Source organism: Fusarium falciforme, chromosome 3, assembly GCF_026873545.1.
Source record: "Fusarium falciforme chromosome 3, complete sequence".
Lineage (NCBI taxonomy): Eukaryota > Fungi > Ascomycota > Sordariomycetes > Hypocreales > Nectriaceae > Fusarium > Fusarium falciforme.
In genome coordinates this window covers 4,742,619-4,763,370 of record NC_070546.1, presented here as the reverse complement: position 1 = coordinate 4,763,370, position 20,752 = coordinate 4,742,619, and the positions used below count along the sequence as shown (strand labels likewise).

General features: G+C 45.1%; 5 protein-coding genes across 5 annotated transcripts; 4 read left to right on the top strand and 1 right to left on the bottom strand.

Moving 5' to 3' along the window:
- Positions 1–3,564: 3,564 nt before the first annotated feature.
- NCS54_00470600 (Hypothetical protein) lies at positions 3,565–4,276 on the top strand (the record flags this gene model as incomplete). The annotated part of the gene is made up of 3 exons (XM_053150234.1): positions 3,565–3,748; positions 3,803–4,119; positions 4,178–4,276. The coding sequence occupies 3 exons, from the start codon at positions 3,565–3,567 to the stop codon at positions 4,274–4,276; spliced, it is 600 nt and encodes a 199-aa protein (XP_053006209.1).
- A 3,032-nt stretch (positions 4,277–7,308) lies between these two features.
- NCS54_00470500 (Hypothetical protein) lies at positions 7,309–9,069 on the top strand (the record flags this gene model as incomplete). Its single annotated transcript, XM_053150233.1, has 1 exon — positions 7,309–9,069. The coding sequence occupies one exon, from the start codon at positions 7,309–7,311 to the stop codon at positions 9,067–9,069; it is 1,761 nt and encodes a 586-aa protein (XP_053006208.1).
- A 3,339-nt stretch (positions 9,070–12,408) lies between these two features.
- Positions 12,409–13,732, top strand: NCS54_00470400 (Deuterolysin; the record flags this gene model as incomplete). The annotated part of the gene is made up of 2 exons (XM_053150232.1): positions 12,409–12,697; positions 12,759–13,732. 2 exons carry the CDS (start codon positions 12,409–12,411, stop codon positions 13,730–13,732), a joined length of 1,263 nt encoding a protein of 420 aa, XP_053006207.1.
- Positions 13,733–14,738: 1,006 nt separating this feature from the next.
- Positions 14,739–17,031, bottom strand: NCS54_00470300 (Aminotran-1-2 domain-containing protein; the record flags this gene model as incomplete). The annotated part of the gene is made up of 2 exons (XM_053150231.1): positions 14,739–15,368; positions 16,507–17,031. 2 exons carry the CDS (start codon positions 17,029–17,031, stop codon positions 14,739–14,741), a joined length of 1,155 nt encoding a protein of 384 aa, XP_053006206.1.
- Positions 17,032–17,759: 728 nt separating this feature from the next.
- On the top strand, positions 17,760–19,580 carry NCS54_00470200 (Hypothetical protein; the record flags this gene model as incomplete). Its single annotated transcript, XM_053150230.1, has 3 exons — positions 17,760–18,102; positions 18,159–19,139; positions 19,192–19,580. Exons 1-3 carry the CDS (start codon positions 17,826–17,828, stop codon positions 19,578–19,580), a joined length of 1,647 nt encoding a protein of 548 aa, XP_053006205.1. The 5' UTR covers positions 17,760–17,825.
- Positions 19,581–20,752: the final 1,172 nt, after the last annotated feature.

Below are 20,752 nucleotides of genomic sequence, written 5' to 3'. Positions count from 1 at the left end.
ATATATTTTAGCTAGTTATATATAGCTAATACTTATTATTTATATTATAAGTATATTTCTTTATAATAAAGAATTACTTTTATATTAAGATAGCTCTTATTTAATATTTCCCTTTATTTTATTATAATTTATTATATAATAATAATAATTTATTACTTTAGGCTAATAACTCTTTTCTTTAAGGGGTAAAAGTATAATATAGTAATACTAAGTCCTTTATATTATTCCTTTACCTTATACTAAAAGGTTTTATAAGCTAAGTAAGGTTTAATATTAGGTTAGGGTAATTAGATTAAAAAATAATTATTTTATTATTTATCTATAATATATATATTATAGTAATAGTCTTTATATAATACCTAAGAGATTTTTTTATATTATAAATATATAGATATTATATATAAGTTATCTTATAAGTTATAATAAGGTTTAGGCTATTTTAGGTTTAATATTATTTCCTTATAGTATACTTATATATAGATATCTTTTATATTATTTATATTTTATTATTTTCTAGCTAATTAGATATATTAAGTAATTATATTAAGCTAATAGTATTTATTAATCCTTTTATAAATTAATACCTTATAGTTATCTTCTTAGAGTATTATATATTAATCGCGCTATTATTTATAGATTTATATAATATTTTATTTTTATTATATTTATACTCTCGCGGAATATTAATTATAATTAATAGGTTTATAATATCTATTTAGCTAAGTAATAGTAATTATTTATTATTTATTAATAAGGTTTTCCTTTTTATTATTTAGTTTTAATAAAGGGTTTTATATATTTAGGTTAATAAGATATAACTAATAGATCTTTAAGGGCTTAATTAATTTATAGAATTATTTCTTTATAATATTATTAATTATATAATTATTAATAGCTTATTTCTTTATTAAGTAAATAACTTAGTAAGGTATAATAATTTCTTTAGGTTAAAGTCTTATTTTATTATATTTTTTTTATATTATTCTTAGTATCTTAGTAATATAAATAGCTATCTAGGGGTTATTATCCTAATTAATTATATTTAAGTACTTTTTACCTTTTAAGAGGTTTTATTATAGCTTTAATTAATAATATCTTTTTTTAATATCTTATTATTTTTTTTAATATTTATTAACCTTATAGCCCTTTTTATAATAATAATAATATTTAATATCCTTATTATTTTTTTAGGCTATTTTAAGTTTTATAAGTCTTATATAAGTCTTATAAGATATATTACTTTTAGCTTATTCCCTTTTTTAGGATTAATTAATATTATTTTTATTATTTTAGATTTATCTCTTATTAGATTTTTTTATATATTATTTAAATTATTAGTTATTAATCTTAATAGCTATATTAATATAATCCTAAAGGTTATTAGGTTTTTTTATTTTATAAAATTTATTTTTAATCTTATCTTTAAGTTTTTTATAAAATATAATCTAAAAAGTATTTATTTCTTAATTAAGAAATAAAATAATTTATATAAACTTAGTTATATAAATTAAAATAATCTTTATTTATTATAAGTTTTTAAGTTTTTATATAACTTATTATTTTTTATTAATAATTCTAAAGTTATATTTAATTATATCCTTAAAGTTTTTATATTTAATAAAAAGGAATTATATTTTTTTAATAGATTTATTTTTAAGAAAATTATATAGCTTAAGCTTAAACTAAGTAAATATATTACCTATAAGGTATTTATTAATATATAAAACCTTACTTTTTATATTAGCTATTTTAATAAAGAAATATTATTAATATACCTTAAGAGATATAAAGAATATCTTAATATAAATAGCTTTTTTATTAAATAACTCTAAGTCTTTAGGCTTAATAATTTTATTAATATCTTTATAGGTAATATTAATAATATTATATTTAAATATTAGGCTATTAAGATTATAAACTTATTATTATATTAGGTTATTTTATTAAGCTTAAAATATAATAAGTTAATTAATTTAGTTTTATTATTTATTAATTATTTATTAATATTATTATTATTATTATTTTATAGCTTAATAAAAATATTCTTATATATTATTTATAAATACCTTTATATTTATTAATTATTTTTAAATAATCTTAGTATTATTATATATATTATTTAAGAGGTTATTATATTAAGTAATTAAGTAATTATATTTATTTTTAAGTTTTTAGATTTTATTTTTATATAAGGCTAAGATAATATATTTCTTATTATTATTATTTATATTTATTAAGATATTAGGTTTTTTTAGTTTAATTATAGGCTATTTTTATTAAGAGGTAATAAGTAATTTATTATAAGAGGTAAAAGGGGATCTAATATTAAGCGCTATAATAATAATATTACTTAGAGTATATAATATATTATTAAATAAGAGCTATAAATATATAATAATTATATATTTCTTAAGGGATAAACTAATTATATTAGGTTTATATTAATAAAAAGTACTAAGTATAATCTAAGTAATAGGGGGTATAAGTTATATCTAATAATATACTTAAGGTATTAAATATAACTAAGTTATATTTATAGCTAAGGTAGCTATTATATAAGAAAATATAATAAGTATATTTTATATACTTTATATAATAAGGTAGATTATAATAGATCATAGCCTATAGGGCCTAAGCTATTATAATCTTACTTACTGGATCAGAGGGGATTATAGATTATAAGGCGTGATCTATTCTGATCCGTTCCTGATTAGTGTGATGACGTAGGTCCCTTTTGGTCACGTGGCCGGGAGGTTTCCTAGGCCGTGATAAAAACACAGCCAATTACTAGAAGCGACCCACAGTGCGTTAACTATATACTATGAGCCTGAAGAAAGACTCATAGTTTAGACTCATAACTCACCATAAGCCGCCACTTACTATTATTGTTGGATTGGACCCTGTACAATAGCTCTGAGGGTGGTCACGTGCCTTCAAGGTCCGACCGGGTGATCTCCAGCTCGTCGGATAGACTAGGCCCAATTAGGGTGGCCTCATCGCAGTCTGAAAAGGGAAAGAGGGAATTATCTCAGAAGCAACAAGAAGCAATACACACAGATTGAGGCGATCCACAGGGATAGCCCTACGTTGCAACAGGTCGGGACTATATTGTCACCTTTATCGCGCTTCTACACAACCCGAAGATTCTCCAAGTGAGCCAGCCAGGGAAGATTTATGCGGATCCTTCGGCCTCGCTAATATCCCGCTGACTGAGCGGTTCTTCTTGGTACTAAGGATAAGTTCATTTAAGCTCTTGATTTCTGACATTTATGTAACACCGATACTGCAATGACGGGGGGCCCCTGTCTCTAAGTACGAGGCGCAGCATTGTTCGTCATAGCTTGCGGCTCCTATGCATACAGGTTCGGCTTCTAATATGTTCCCGAACGCCGTGACAGAGGTCGTCGATTGCTCTCCAAAGGTATAAATACTACTCGAGATGTCTTCATTGAGCCACTGTTCACAACACTCAATTCATCATTGATTATATACTCCTATTTTACGTACCTACTTTAAACAAACTCATCCCTTAAGAACTCCCAAATCACCTCAGAAGCATCAACCATGCCTTTCCTTGCGATTGTTATCCCGACTATCCCTGCTGAGCACAAGGCAGATGTCCTTGCGGACTGGCCCTCCCGGAAGGCCGAGCTGAAGGCTCAGCCAGGCGTGCTCGATGTGTTGGCTGGGCCAATTCTGATTGAGGACGGCGTCCCTCCGACTGATTTCAAGTTTTTCCAGGGCATTGGTAGGTTTGAGAAATTAACCTCACTTTTTGGGACTGGTACTAATACCCTCCTAGTCTTCAAGTCCGCTGAGGACGCTGATGCGTTTGAGAACTCGTCGTGGGCCAAGGAGCGGAAGGCGAAATTCCAGGCTCGTGGGGGTCCAGAGCCGTTCGTAGCTCGATTTGAGGTCTCGGAACCCCCGGCTGGTGGTTCTCCGAAGCCCATCACTCAGTTCTCAGTCCTTGAGATCGCCGACACGAGCAAGCATGCGCAGGCCAGGGATGCTTTTGAGAACCTTGCCAAGGCTGCAGGAATCGAGGCGGCAGGTGGTGTCAGCGCCGATGATGGACAGAAGGCTGGTCTAGGTGTGACTGGATGGAACACTCTCGAGGTAAATGTCTCCTACCAAGATATTTAGGTTGCCCCTGCTGACAGACATGTGCTTCTAGGAGGCGAAAGCGGCTCGTGATGATCCCAAGTTTGCGGCAGCTATTGCGGCGCTTGAGAGCCTCGGAAAGACTCATAACATCTTTGTTCAGATCCAGTGATTGCAGAGGTCGCGAACTGTCGTGGCAGCTTTTCTGCAATTTGAAGGGATGTCGTGGCGGTTAACTATGAGTAGTGGGATAGCTGTACAAAGCTAAATAAAAGAATAACTTGTCAAGTATATTAAATGCTACTTATACTTAGCTTGCCATTAAATTCGCGCACAAAGTCACGAGCATAACAGGAGCCCCGATATAAAATGTCAAGGATTCCAGACCGAGCCTTGCCAATGCTCCCAGATTTGAAAGGAGGAGGATACGTGACGATGTTCAACTCTGTGACTATTTGAGAAACTCGGTGTATATGGTATGCCACCTTAGCCGGTCTTTCACCGGCTTTTCTAGTCTTCCTAGTGGAAGAGATGGAGGAATTCCCAACTCTTCGTTTTGTTGCGAAAAGGAAGGTCGATTGGATCTGCGATAGCGTTCCTCAAGGCTGTGATGACGATAAATAGGCACTTCGTTAGGACTCTCAACAGGTAACGGAGATCCCACTTCGCTCAAGTTGAAATACTCACCAGGGACATCGTAGAGTTCTGTGATCAGCTCAAAATGGTGACTCCTACATTATGCGGTGTGTGACACTGTCGTAAACGCAGCGCGAAGGGATTGAAGTCTGGAGTTTCCGCTACCAATGTCTTCTCTCCTTCGGCTAATAGCAAGCCGCTAGTATACGAGGCACCTCCATGCTCAGAACTTTCAGAAAGTCTAGCTTCAACTCTGCTTTCGGGGCTTTAGATAGTACGAGGTTAAATTCAACAACCGAAAGCCCCCGGATCGGGCGCCGAACTTTCCGGGAGGCGGATGGCAATTCCGTGCGGAACACGACCTCATCCAACACATCCGAAGGAGCCGTCGATCCGGAAGTCACGTGTTTGCAAGACGACGCGAGAGCTTCGGTCTTGGATACGACAGATTGGGCCTCGAGACGCTCCTCGATAAAGACTTGGAGCTAAACTACGAGTATAACCTACCGCACGATGCTTTTTTGAAAAGGAACCCCCTTTTATTAGGTCCTTACCCCATCGACCTCCGCCCCGTCGACTACATTCGTCAAGTCTGATGGGGCAGTGTAGACAGAAAGCGTTGCTCTTGGATGGCTGAACCGGGGAACACGCTGTGCTGAGGTATCGATACAACCGCCCTGGTGCCTATTTTCTAGGCAGCTGCCTTGTTCTAGGGTTCGATCTGGTCTGCAGTGTCGCCACTCTCCCCGTGGTAGGCGATGCGGATTGGGATGGCGACGTTTCGTTTTTTCTTATGCGGTCTATAAAACCGGATGACACTGCCATAACTTTTGCTGTGCCGTCTACCTATGAGCCACGGACGCCGCTATTACGGGCTGTAGAGCTTGGCCATTCCTCTCTTATTAAGATACTTCTTGAAAATGGGGTAGAACCGGACTTAAAAGGAAAGCATAGTTGGTCGCCTCTTTCGCTAACCCAGGAAAAACGGGACGAAGGACTTATCAAGGTGCTTAAAGAACACCAGGATTATCCCACGGCTTGATCAATACTATAACTGCTTCGTTAGTCCTCATAGGAATGCTTTAAAATTATAATATATAATAAGATAACTAGCTTATTTTCTTAAGTACTACATCTTATATACCTAGCTAAGATCTATAAAATTATAGTTAAATCTTACGACAGATGTTCCAGACTCGATAAGACAAGCGCTTCCGGTTTGAAAGAAACGATTGATCATGTCTTGTGTTAGAACAATGATTTATATAATTTTGGGTCGTATTTCAGCTAAGAATCCAAAGCCTGAAAATTAGAGACGGCAAGTCCCAGGATAGAACGGAAACTGTTGGAGCTGTTGGAGCTGCACCCGCAATAGGGGCTGGCTACCCCACTATCCAGGACGTCGGAGCCGCCATTTGCCGTTATCATGATCCCTAGGATTGAACGTAGTATGAGACTCGCACAAGACTACTCTGCGGGGTAGAATTGATAGGTTGGGTCTCGGCAGTATAGCCTAGCATGGCCGGAGTAAGTGGCATGGGTTATTGTAAAGTGACGAGTAAACGCTGAATTAATTATGTTTCGCTTAGTCGCCGACCTCGGCCTAATTGTTACCCCTTGGATTAAATACAGAAAGGGTAAGTAAAGAAGAAAGGAAGTTTACTAAAGGAGGGACCTTCGGGAGAGCCGCATATAAAGGAAAATTGGGAGGCTACGCCTTACTTCCTAACGAAGTGGGGGCCTGGGTCGTCTAGGGATGTAATGAACTTGTTGACGGTTCTGACGGATGGCGGACTATAAGAGGAGAGAATCCTATATAGAAAGGTGGGTATGGCGAATAAAAATTTAGATACGCTGAGCGATAATACCCTCACTGATAGTGGGGAGGGTATAATTATCTGATAATAGGAGCAGAAGATTTCTGTTATCGCCTGCTTTCTGTGCGACCTGGTTCCCAACTTGGAACCTGATTGCCTTGTCGGGAATATTAACTCTAACCCAAATCTTCTCCCCTCGTTTATATGTCTTCTGTCAAATTGTAGGAACGAGGAGTCTCGCTATCTTGGTCCTTTGGCGGAAAGAGCCACTGTATTGCCTATGCAGAGAGCAGGAGTGAACATGCTGGGTCCTTGCGGGGATGAAACTGGAGAGTTTGAGGAGGAGGTCGATGGCAAGCCTCTGACCTGTTAGTAGTCTGTGTCAGAGACCTGTGCCTGTGCCAAATCATGGCCATTTGCGGGCTGCTTCTATCCGTATAATGCCGATCCTTACCGACTGCCAAACCCTCACCGCTCCCCAGACCATCCCCACCAGAGCAAATGACCGATTCATCAATGTGAATCCGGTGATTTTCCAAACTGGGTAATTGGCCGGGTGGAGACAGTTTTCATTCCCCGTGGGGACCCCAGGCAGACAATGACATCACTGCTATATCGTGAAATACGTATAATAAGGCTCATAACCGCCCCAATAACTTGAAAATCGTCCCGGATTAGATCACTCCATCTACGGTATTGTTCTTCCATGCATCTATCTCTTTTCTCCGTTACTAGCTTGCTCCTTGCCAGGATGCAAATGGCCGCCGCCAGGTCAAGCGCTCCCGGTTTGACGACGTGGTGGCATGGCAAGTCTTCTGTCGACACCAACAACGCCACAGCGCCAGATGAGGTCAGGCGCTCACGCAGATATAATGTGTTTGTTTCTCCAGCAGGAGAGGAGAGGTTTCAACGCTCCTTTGTTTATGAGTCGATCCCACGCAACGGCAATGGAAAGATGTTTGACCCTGCTCAGCCCGGTCGAGAGTACAATCTCACCGATGGCGATGGGATAACTGTTGAGGTCGATGCAGGGATCAGCATGGCATGGTCCCAGTTCCAGTACAGCCGGGATGTCGATGTTCGAATTGTGTCTACGGATGGGTCCTCGCTCGGTCCAGCATCAAATGTGGTCGTCCGGCCGGTAGATCTGGACTTGGCTGTTACCAGTTCTGGCATTGATACAATCGACATACGAATCCCATACCAAGATTCCGGCGCCCGGTTTTCAATCGAATTTCAGAATGACCTTTATACCTACCGATCGGACGGGACTGAGTACGTGTCTGAGGGTGGCATTATCGTCAGCGAGGAACCCAGGAACGCACTCCTTATTTTCGCCAGTCCCATGATACCAGACGACCTCATCCCGTCCAAGATATCACCAGACACACAGGTGATGAAGCCTGGTAGCATAACACAGCGGAGCCTTGGCTCAAAGCCCACGCTATACTTCGAGGCCGGGGTCTACTGGATGGAGAAGGACGGAATCCTCGGCAAGGATCACATCAAGCTTCACCCAAACACGCATTATGTATACTTCGAGCCTGGTTCATATGTCAAGGCCGCCTTTGAATTCACTACTCGTCACGCGGACTTCTATACCATTGGGAACGGTGTGGTGTCCGGGGAGCATTACGCGTACATGGCGAACACCATCCAGAACTACACTGCAGTCAAAGACGACCGATACAGTCTGCGCATGTTCTGGCACCAATCTGTCATGGACAACCAGACATGGCACTGCGTCGGACCAACGCTGAATTCGCCTCCCTTCAACACCATGGACCTCCACCCAATGTATCATACACCTCACGAGGAGGACAACAAGGCCAGCGCCCACATTCGGGACTACAAGCAGGTCGGAGCCTTCTACTTCCAAACCGATGGCACACAAATGTACAACGGCACTGTCCGTGATGTTTTTTGGCACGTCAACGATGATGCCATCAAGCTTTACCATTCAGGGGCACAGCTCGACAGACTGACCATCTGGAAAGCCCGCAACAACGCGGTCATCCAGATGGGATGGAAGCCACGAAACGTCGGCGGGGTGTCCGTAAACAAAGTCCGCATCATCCATAACAGATGGATCCAGCCCAACGCGTATGTCCCGTCGTCTATTCTAGGTGTGTCGCCAATCTATGCGGACCCCAAGGAGATCGACCCTTCGCGGAAGATGTCGCTGCGCATCAACGATCTTGTCTGCGAGGGGATCTGCGCAGCCCTCATGACGATAGCACCGTTGCAAAACTTCGATCTGGAGATTCAGAACGTGCGGTTCGAGAAAATGCACAACGACACTGTTGTGAGGCTTGGGCGCAGCGTGGTAGGAATGGATGCTGGGGAGGGAGTGGACAACTTTACACCTGGCCAGGGAAATCTAACTCTGGGCATTGCGATACGGAACTGGACAATTGGGGGACAGAGAGTTGACGGGACAAACTGGAGGGAAGACCAGCTGGGCCAACTTTACATTCATCCCGACTTTTACGGAGATTGGAGCATTGAGTGATCTTGGTGTTACAAGACCTGATGCATTCGAAACTCTTGGGTTTTACTGGATATTACACTGCCCATATTTCAATTATCCACACCACTAAGCATGATGGCCATTTCACGCCGAGTTTCAATAGCACTCTTCATCGCAGACAAACTTGTTTTTCTCCTACTCAGTCTCACTTTCGTCTCAACTCGAGAGCGATGACATCTATCGGCGATGTTCTATCTATCGTCGAAGCTACAACCAAAGCTGTGGAGATTTCGCACAAGATTCGGCACGCTAAGGAAGAGAAGAAACGATTACGCGAGAAGATTGAAAGTCTTGCAAGCACCCTGAGAACGCTTCAGACTGACTCTACTCAAATTACTAGGGAACACACGACCAGGTTCGAGAGCATCAGTAAGCAACTTCAAGTGTATATGGAAGATCTGCGGCAAAAACTCGATCAGGATGGCGAAGGCTGGAGGAAAAGGATCGGTTTTTATCTTCATAGACTATCCAAATTTATTCACGAAGCCTAAATTAACAATATATGAGGCGTTTAACGATATAACACTGATCCAAGCTACCTTACGCCCCTAGAATCGGCTACTAGGGCTTCTAATTGCGCCCTTCCTTCCCGACAGTCTGCCGCACAACTACACCCGGCCAGCGTTAATTTGAGCTTCCCTAGGTAGTGGTGACGGCGATGATGTCTTCTGACGATGTTTTCGAAAGATCCTTGCCTTTCCAAGGCGATTTTGAAGTCGCTGAGGCGGCCCAGGGCACGGCGTTGTGACTTCTGCTGGTGGTGACTCCCTAGGTGGCGAGGACCGAGCCAACGGCGGCAACTAGCTGGCCTCGTCGACCTGAGGGATCTCGATGACTTCAAGGACTTCTTCTTCTTCTTCTTCTTCTTCTTCTTCTTCATTTTCGACGCCGGCGGGCAACCCGATGGACAATAGTTAGTTAGAGGGTTGTTTAATAATGGTGACGTCCCCAAAAGAGCAATTAATTGTAAAGTAGGGAAGACACGTTACTTGACTCTCACTTTAAAAACGCAACAGCACGCATCTGGAACATCAAAACGTCCAGCGTTTCCTTTGAAAAAAAAAACATTGCATCTTTCACTTCGAACCCTTCGCCGGACGCCGTGTCCAAGGTGATGGGAAAGGTTCGTGTGATGACGAAGGGGGTGCACAGGGAAATCTAGACGTTCCAAGAATCAAGACGCCCTCAATGCGAACGCGGCTGCGGCCAGCACAAGTGGCAGCGCAAAGCCCAAGAACGCCACCTTCGAGATAACCAAGAAGGAGATCAGGTTCTCTGATTCTTCGGTTGCGGGATCCCTCTTCGGAAATCCATGTTAGACGCAGACTGACAATAGGGCCGAGTGAGATGTGTCAGATGCCCTGTGGCAGTGTCCGAGCGCATCGATAAATGATTGAGAAGACACGGGACCGAAGCTCTGAAGGCTCATCTGACGGTGGAAGGTTTCGGTCAATCATGCAACGGAGATCAAGGCATAGGCCCGAATAAACTTGACACGTCTCAACTCCCAGCACGGTGGCTTGAGTGGGCTGCTCTCGATGAGGTACAAGTAGCCGCGTCACCGCAGTAGCAAGCTTGATTTGTGTTGAACACAATAAACCACTATGCCAACGGCAAAAGTGAAAGATACCTTTCAACAGGTACCGAGGCATTAAGGGTCATGTTGCTGGACGACAATTTGATATCGGACCTTCACAGTGCCGAGACCAAATTATCAACTATCATGATTCTTCCATCAGGGTTTCGACTACTGTCAGCCCTCTCCATCTTTGGGCTTCTCGGCTTGCTCAGGCACAACTAGTACTTCCAGGAATAGCCTTGCCGCCTCCCGGGGCTCAGCCAGGATTCACGGCCCAGGAGCGAACCTGGGCCGACGACAAAATTACAGCCGGTGAACCAGCCGTCCTGGAGGAAACACAAAGGGCAACAGGCTTTAACGCAATGGATGGGGAACCTGGAGGCTCCGAGTCACCCGAGTCACATCCACAGGAGCTGAATGCCCATACGAAGCCGATTAAACGTTTCAGGCAGCGGCCGCACCCTCCAGGTTCTGATGGCCTTCATCTGGAATATTGCTTGCACAAGAACGTCAGTCAGATCTACAGGCACTCTGTCCAGACGTGATACGGAAAGAAGCGGAGCTTGAGAAGGCATCCAAGGAGCCAGATGAAATAAGGAGGCCCGGTGTCTCTGGAAATGCTAAAGGGCCCTGGGTTCATCCGAGATTTGAGTGGATATGCATACTTCACACAGCCAAAGGGAAGACAATTGTCTACGACAACACTACTCGCGCCGATAAAGGTGCAATCTACGGACGCATGCAGAAGGTGGTAGTGTTAGAGGAGTTGGCCAAGGAACCAGGAGCATGTTTCAAGCTCCTACCGTGAACTTTGGGTCTTGACCTGTCATCCTCTAATTGATGCTTTGTTGATCTTTACTTCCAAGTGCAGGTAGAGTGTGCCATGTGCGGAATCGTCGGGAAGTAAACCCTAATGCTTCTCGGCGGTGGTGACCTTGGGAGCAGGCTGCAAAAGATTAAAAGGAGTGAATGACAAGAATCCGAAAAGAATTAAATACCCCAACAATGTCAAAATCACACCAAGTCTTAACTTACAAGGGTAATCTACAAGGCTACACCCGCATGGTACTTGAAATTGTGTGTACTTGTAATCGCTTGGTACTTGCGACGGCTTGCAACGGGATATTGTAATGGTCCACAATGGTTTGGACCATCGTCCTGAAAGGCACCCAGGGGCAGCTCTGGTGTACCAGTTTATCCTTTACCCCCCTAGAATGAAGCCATAAATCTCATCTTGGCTGTAGAAATGAGCAAAGCAACTGCATTCGTTATTCTCTTGGCATCGTAGGCCGTGGGAATCCTCTCCAGCCCAATTTTTGAAGCCATTCACATCCACCAAGTACATCCAATGTCCACAGAGCGTATCCTGCGTAGAATCGCGGGCCGTCCCGAAGCACCACCAAGCACCTCCTTGAGTGACGGTGGTTCCTTTCCTGGAAGTATCTACCCAAATCTTGCCAGCAGAGACAGTATAGTGAAACATGAGACCGAACACCTCCGTCCTTTGTGAAGTTATTCATCCAGCTCTTATCAATAGAAGTCTTGACGTGAAACTTTTTCAAGACTGATGGGGAGTTGTGACTCTCTTGATAGGAGGCCTCGAATAAATTCTGGATATAAAAAGGCGAGTTGCATCCCTGACAACTGGACTTGTTCTTCTGATCATTCTCTAAGTCTCGCCTACCCCCTATCTCCTTCAAAGTTCCTCTTCAATTATTCACAACTCATTCCCACCCATCATCATGATAACCCAGGCCTTCCCTGTCATGGCGATTCTGGCCATGCTTGCCTTCCTAGGCATGGCAGTTGCAGCACCCTACAGTGACATTGGTCTCGAGATCGCCCTCCCTGATATGAAGACGGTTTACCCCATTCCCTTGGAGGTCGTAATCAAACGAGATGAGAAGATTGATAGTAAGTTTGAGGCCGAGGTCTTTAATCACAACGATGAGACGGTCAAGGTTTTGAAGTTTGGCAGCTTCCTTCATGATGATGATGTTGCTCTCAAGGTCGCTGATGTCTTCTACAAAGGTAAGCTAAGACTTGTACAAGATTCTTATCATGACCCTTATGCTAACCCTCAATTTCTTAGGCAACCCTGTTCGTTTCCTGGGTGTTACTCCTTTGTTGAACTTTGACAAACTTGACAAGCGCCAGTTCGTCACCATCAAGACGGGCCAGTCGGTCAAAATCAAGTTCAATGTAGCCGAACACTACGATCTCTCCCAGGGCGACGATTACACTGTCCTAATGCAAGGTAGCCTGCCCATCGCAGACCTGGGCTCGACCAACATCATCGGGTATATTCCATACAGCTCCAACTCGCTCAGATTCACCGTGGATCGACGTGTCGCTGAGCAGACCCGTATGAAGTACCTCGACCGCATGCCAGGAGTTCAGCGCCAGAATTGCATGGGAGAGAGAATCGAGAAGCTCAGGGAGTCCCTCTCTCAGTGCTTCCAGCTCGCCGATGAAGCCGAAGAGGAGGCCCGATTTGGTGACTCATGGAGACTGGAGGAGGCCTTTGGTGCCTCTGACGAGAAGACCCGATCAAGGGTTGCCGAAGTGTTTGCTGAGGCGAAGGCCAAGTGCAAGCATGATTTCCGCAAGGTTGACAAGATCTGCCCCGAGTACTACTCCGAGTGCCTGTCCAGGAAGAAGATTGTCACAGCCTACATCCAGGAGCCGACACGCCAGGTTGGATACTGCGACAACTTCTTCACCCTCCCCGTCATGCCCGAAAAGTGCCACGGTTACGACTCATCCGAGGCCTGGGGCTGGCACCCTTCTCGTGCGGGCGCCGTGATCCATGAGATGATTCAGTTGAACTTGAGGGACACGATGGGGGTAAATGCCACGCTTGATACCGAACATGGCCTTGCCAAGATTCTCGCCCTTAGCCCCGAACTCTCCGTGAAGAATGCCGACAACTACGATTTGTTTGCTTCTCATGTCAGCCTCAACTGTGAGGCTATCAGCCCCGCCAGGCGAGGACTGGACCACCTCCGAACCAAGACGGATAAGGTTTTGAGAAAGGATCGTGAGGCTGGTCTGTGGGTTGATTGAGAAGCGGTTGATTGATGTGATACCATGGCGTGGGAGTTGGAAGAATGTATTGATTGATGTTCTTGGGCAGCTTCATACGACATCCTAGTTATCCAAGGCTTCCTGCGTCTAGTCACAAGGGGGGCTCGGGTGAATCTAGTGGTTGGATACTTGAGCGGATTGGTCATTGGGCACCTACGGAACGCTCGAAGGAGCCACGACCGGCCTCGCAAAGTCTGAAGCCGCTTTATTTGTTGCTATTGTTTTTAGTAGAGTTACTAGTTGTCGTTGAATTTCAAGGTTGTTTTCTGCTACATATGTTGCATTCCGCTATTGTATGGACGATAGTTGCTGGACGGGCATCAGAGGATCAATCTCGTGAGAAATAAGCGAAAGACTCCGGTAGGATGGGCCGGAGAGAAAGATGCGATGTTTTTTTTTTTTTTTTCCAAAGGAAACGCTGGAAGCTTTCATGTGGCTGGAGTCGAGATTGTGTTCAGCGATGATCAGCCTGGCCCTTGATGGGATAACTGAGCCAGAAGACCGTATCATTTTGACGCGTACCGGGCCGACGAACGAGGATGGCGCCGGTGAAGACACCAACCCAGACGTGTTGGCTGTTGGACATTATAAAACCAGGCTGTCCCACTTTCAAGACTGTGCGCTGTAGAAATCCTGCTTGAGGAAAACACCGCACTGATACTAATACAGGGGGCAAATTAGACTGCATGACTTTACTTGACCGCTCGGCTCTGACTCAAGTCGCCGGTTGTGTTGGTGTTGTACTGGGAAGCCAGACCAGTGTCTTACCGCGGATCCGTAACTCCTCCTCAAATCACTGGGCAGGGCCAAGGGACAAGGTTGACGTCAAAACGAGGCATCCAATTAATTAATGATCAGCTAAAGAGCAAGCAAGACAGAACATTCTGGCACATGATGGTACTATTATTGGAGTTTCTGGTCAAGCCAGCCATTGGATCGAACGAGCTGTTGGCTCTGTCAACTTCCTCAATTGCCTGTCACGGCTTCAATCCAGATCTGGCCACAAATCTAACTCTTTCCACTCATCATCCGACCATATATCCCGCTCGAACTCTTCGTCGTCTGTTTCATAGTTTGCCTCATCACCTGTCCAAACCTCAAACTCTTTTAGTGCCTGTACATCATTCGGCCACATTTCCTCCAGAATCTGCCAGATTCGTCGGCGATTAGTAAGACCAGGGGGAATATGCAGTCCAACCGTCTCGTAGCTCCACACAAAGCCGTTCTTGTCCCCTTCATATTCACGGTTTGAAGGCTGCGCGGGACTCAAAACCTGCCGAGTAAGCTTTTCCCAGTTCCACTCTGTTTCCGACGGTTCCGAGCAAATCTTGTCGAGTACTAGTTCTATATCGAGATCCCAAAGAAACGGGATTTGAAAGAATATCCGCTTCCACAGAGACTGAGGCATTATGTAATTGCAGTCGAGAGAAATAGTGCTCTTCTGGAACCAGGGAATAAGATCATTCTTACTCTCTGGTGGCAATGCCATGAGACGGCCCTTAAAGTCTTGTACTAGCTTATTAGGAGGAAAAGGACTAGTGGCCCGACTGATTGGCTCCAGGTTCGAGAGGAGCTGGGTCGTCAAGTCGGGAATGTTGATGGGGTCATAGTCCCACTGTCAGACTAGTTAGTCACTGGCACGTGCTTAGAGAGAGGTTTACGTTACCCATCCTTCCCATTCATCTCCAAAGTTGACTATGCAGGAAAAGGGAACATAGTAACGATCGGCCCCAAACGACAGTGGTTCACCAGGCTGGGATTTCGGTATGTAAGGGAGGAAGTTGAATGAGGGATTATGCTATGGTCCCCATTCATGTCGAGCACAGCGGCGTTCCAGGGTCATCCAAAGGTCTCCGATCGAACGGACTCGAGAAGTAAACGAGGTTCTCATGACGCGATGGGCCAAGTCTTCACAGGCAGGGTGTATCCCAATGAATACCTTGCAGGGAGCAAGCTCTGCCAACATGTCAGAGTTTTCGAGTTCGTATTCCAACTGCGGTATCACTCGTCGACTATCTGGGACAAGCTCCAGCCGCCCGGGATATGCGTCTACATGAGCATGAAAACGACGAACCGCACCGTCGAACAGGTCTAAGGACCTAGGTTGATGGTCGGGCCAATGCGGGCCAGACAGGCAAATGACCAGACTTTGCCAATCAGGCGGGTCCAGATTCATGCCGCAGATTGTGCACAGGCAATAGTCGGAGTTGGACGCCATAGTTGATTGCAGCGAATCAAGGTTAGGAGAGGGAGGAACTGCCTTAGATGATGCAGGATGACGAAAAAGCTGAGGAATAATAAGGGCGAAGGTTAGGCGAGGTCGGCTGAAATGTGAGTCTGCAAACCTCAGTTATGCGCAAGGATTACAGAGAGTTGCACGTTTTGCCCCGCAAAGAGGCTTCGGCACTGACTCAGTCGAGATCCACTTGAGAAATGAGGCGCATACCATGTAGATGAAACATGGCGTTGAACAGGGATAGCTTGAGTGGATGCAGCGGTCTTGCGGTTCCGGGATCTGGCTGGCTGTCATATTGCTTGTTAGGGGTGCATACTGTGGCGGCATACTGTGGCGGTTTAAGAGGGAACTAAAATTACGTCTCGCGTATTGGCGTTTCAAAATAAGAGAGGTTTCGAAACATAGCGTGGTTGAGGTGCACTTAGATACAAGTGGATCTGGTGCGAGAGTAACACCTGCCGAGAGGGTTATGAGGGTTTGAGATAATGACGCCCACGACTCACTGGCCCTTCTCTACAGCTCGCTTAATGGCTGCCTCATAGTGATGAACGACCTCCGGGCTTAGAGGATCGGTATTGTCACACTCCACTGCGATGACCTTGCAGCCAGCTCTGAGAACAAGGTCTGGGATGAAGGTATTATAATATGACCAGCCAAGTAGCAATGCATCACCAGGGCTCGATCTCGCTATAGCCCAGGCAAGGTGCTCCACAGAAGAGCTGCAGCCGTTTGTCACTGTGAAGTGCGCCGGCTGAAGCGGAAGAACAGGCCGTAGGTGTCGATTGAGGAATGTCGCTAGGACTGCCTTGAGCCTCTTGGATCCCGTCATGCCATCTCCATAGGTGGATGCATGATTTGGTAGTTTGAAGTGTTTGTGAAGATGCTCTGGCAGCTCTTGAGCCAAAAGAGTGTTCTCTGAAACGCCCAGGGTTGCAAAGCCGTTGGGATTGGTGGTCGGGTGGTAGAGATCGCCCACGGCCTTCCAGATGTGTAAGCCGTCACTTGCTTTCTCGGCTGCTCTGCCACGGGATGAAAGTGACATTTCGACGAATATTCAAGCAGTTTAAGATTTGATAAGGTAGAGATAGTGCACTTGAGGGATGACAAGGTTATACGCTCTGAGACGGTTTGATATCTTGGAGAAGGTGGTCAGCAATTGTGGGCTGCTTAGAGCCGTATTTATGTACGTAGCTTTAGTAGGTCATCTAAGGTGGATGGAACTCCCTGCCATCATGACAGGGGTAACGCAGCCAACCAACACTCCAGAACCTGTTGGAGATCACAAGTGTGAGGCGACCAAGTCGGTCGCAAGGTGTGGAAGGAGGAGGAACATTCTACAAGAAATCGTGCCTGTACATAAATAATGGTTCCCCTACTTCACTTTGAGATATGAATCAAGCAATCAGCATCTTCTCATTTCAACAGAACCTGCGTGTAATTTATCAATGGAGGTCGAATTGGCAGACTTGAGAGAAGAAGCTATCACCAAGTATTCATGGCATACAATGACATTCAGGCTGCAGCCTTCCTCCTCGAGTGTTCAATGCTGTATCCGTACCACACGGTAGATCAGTTCTATAACTGGATCTGACTAAGCTCTAAGCATGCTGCGGCCCGTGTCCCCAGTGATAGGCTCAAACAGACCCTGCAGTGACAGGTCATTCTGTCCGTCCTCAGCGTTTCACTACAGACCCCAGATCCCCTCAGTAAAACAATGCGCTGTCAGACGTCCTCCAGCCTCCCCGACATCATCTCTCTCCCCTCTTTCCAACGACCTTACCTCTATTTGCCAGACACTGCGACACACTCCTCTTGCACTTCAATCAAGATCAGACCATGAGCTCCACGTACGACTACGTTGTTGTGGGCGGTGGCCTTGCTGGCTGCGTTCTCGCCAGCCGCCTGCGACATTACAATGAGGCGGCCAAGATCGTTCTCATCGAGGCTGGACAGGATACGCGTGAGCGGTCTGATGTCCAGGAGCCGCAGGTTTTGAACCTCGGGGGAGATCTGGACTGGCAGTACAAGTCTGAGCCGACACCTGGAGCCTTTAATCGCTCTATTACTCTCAACTCTGGCAAGGGATTGGGCGGTGGTTCGGCCATCAACTCAGGTGAGTCCAGGTCATAAAGAATCTACCCCAATGGACCGTAACTAACTGAAACGCAGGCGGGTGGACTCGTGGTGCCGCCGTGGACTACGACGAGTGGGCAGCTCTCGTTGGAGACGGGAGATTCAGCTACAAAGGCCAGTTGCCGTGGTTCAAGAAGGCCGAACATTGGTTCGACGAGAAGAACCCTGAGCAACATGGCCAAGATGGCCCAATCTATGTCGCCTCCGCTGGGTCCACCAACCGCATATTCCCTTTAAGCGACCACGCCGCTGCAGCCTGGGAGGAGCTAGGTGTGAATGCACTTCCTGGGTTCGATCAGAATGCTGGCGAGAATCTTGGTCGAGCTTATATCTGCGAGGCCAGACGCGACGGCAAGCGACAGTGGGCTGCCAGCTTGTATTCCCTCGAGGGCGTCGAACTCCGTCTCAGCACCGTCGTCAACAAGGTCGTTTCTACCACTGTCGACGGAACCTTGACTGCCACTGGCGTCGAGTTGGCCGATGGCTCTATCGTATCAGCCAAGAACGTCATTCTATCCGCGGGAACTTTCCGCTCGCCGCAGCTCCTTCAGCTTTCGGGTATCGGCTCGTCAAAGAATCTAAAGGAAGTTGGCGTTGAGCCTCTCGTCGACCTTCCTGAAGTGGGCCAAGGCTTGACCGACCACGTGTCCTTCTTCCAGCACTGGCGAGTCCGTGATCCCTCCGCTGGGTACACTCTTGGGTCTCCCAATCCCCACTTCGCCCAGCCTCAGTACGCTCATGGAGTCCCCATGGATTGGATCGTCTCCACGAGCGTACCAAAGGACGGTCTTGTCGACGCCATCAAGAAGGATGAAGGGGTCGAACCTGATCCGTCCCAGCATTCGCTTCTGTCCAAGACTCGAACGTTCCTCGAGAATATTGTCCTTTATGCCAAGCTTCCGTTTCCTGGTGTCCCGATGGATGCTGAGCACATTACCACTGCTGTTGTTAGCTTTCTGCCCACTTCCAGGGGTACTGTGTCATTGAAGTCAGCCAGGCCTGAAGATCCACCCAAGAGTAAGCCCTTCGGTTCATGAAATATGAAATGCATGACTAACACCCCTCATAGTCGACCTCAATTATCTTGGCACTGAAGTGGACAAGTATGTGTTCCGTTCGGGTCTCCGACAACTCACCAAGTTCATGCTGGGCCCCAAATTCGGACAGTTCATTACTGGCGAGTCTGTACCTGAGGGACTGCCAGCCGAGCCTCTGTCCCTCGACGATAGTGACGAAAAGCTCGACCAGAGGTTGGCCATGACTAGCGGAACTACATGGCATGCCTCGGGAACCTGTTCCATGGGCAAGGTCGTCGATACTGAATTCCGTGTTCGTGGAGTGGAGGGCCTGCGAGTCGTCGATGCTTCCGTGTTCCCCGTGCCACTGAGTGCCCATATCCAGGCCCCTCTCTATGCTCTTTCTGAGCAGGCAGCGGCCATCATTTCAGGAAAGGCATGATTTGAAGTCGGAAGCGGTCGTGTGGTAGAGCAGTTCCCTGGTCTCAACAATAGCAACATCGGATGGTGCCTCATGTATAGATACGTTATCAGCGATCCTATTACTTCGCCCCACGCCGATCGGACGAAGCTCATCCATCTTCAGACCATGTTTCAACTCTGTGGAATCTTGGCGCAGTTAAACCACTCTTTTGGTCTTGACCCTCTTCCAGGCACAGCCAGATAAAGGTCGAGGTGCATACCCGTTTTGTTCTCTAATTATCATAATCCATCATGCCGACATCTCCGCGCTCCATGTGGTGCCCGCACCGTCCAGTCTGGTCCATCCTTCTCCCTAGAATCCTCACCTCGGATGGCGTGCAACTTCAGAAAATAATGTGATCTTTAAAGATCCACATCTACTTCACGTAACGATGCACGCCACGTGAGTTCAGCTGAACTCGGTACAGGTATTGCCGCCCAGCAATGTACAGCCAGTCGTCCACCCACTACATATTGACCGCCACATCGCCGTTCGTCACCTTTATGATGCCAAGCAGCTTGCCGGCTTTATCCCACACCTGCACACCCCCCGTAACGTCCCGTACACCCGTCCATCCACGTCAACCTTAAGGCCGTCCGGAAAGCCCAAGTCCGTATACCATACGCCACCACCCTTTCGCTAACCCCACCCTTTCATTAGGCAAAAAAAAAATTCCTCTACTAAAACTTAATATTTTTATTTATATATAGCTTAACTAGAATAAAGGCTAATTATAAATAATTACTTAGTATAAACCTATAATTAATATATCTATTAATTTTTTGGCCTTTTTATTAGCCTCCCTGACTAAGTAATATGCTAAGGTAGTATAATTTCTTCTCTAACTGTAATTACTAAAGTAGCCTCTAATTCTAACCTTAACTCTCATAAAGAGCTATAATTTACTATAATATCCTTTTTTTACTTTCCTTTTCTAGAATCGCTTTTCTAGAGGCTAAGGCCTTGCTAAGAGTTATAAATTATTTATTAAGATTTAAAAAGGCCTTCCTTTTTATTCCTATCTTTAGATAAGCTAATTCTTACTTTAGGTTAATACCCTTTATAATATATACTATTAATATTTATTATTAAGTTTTAAAGCCTTTAGTTATTATATTATATTATCTTTATATTTTTAGTATTTTATTTAT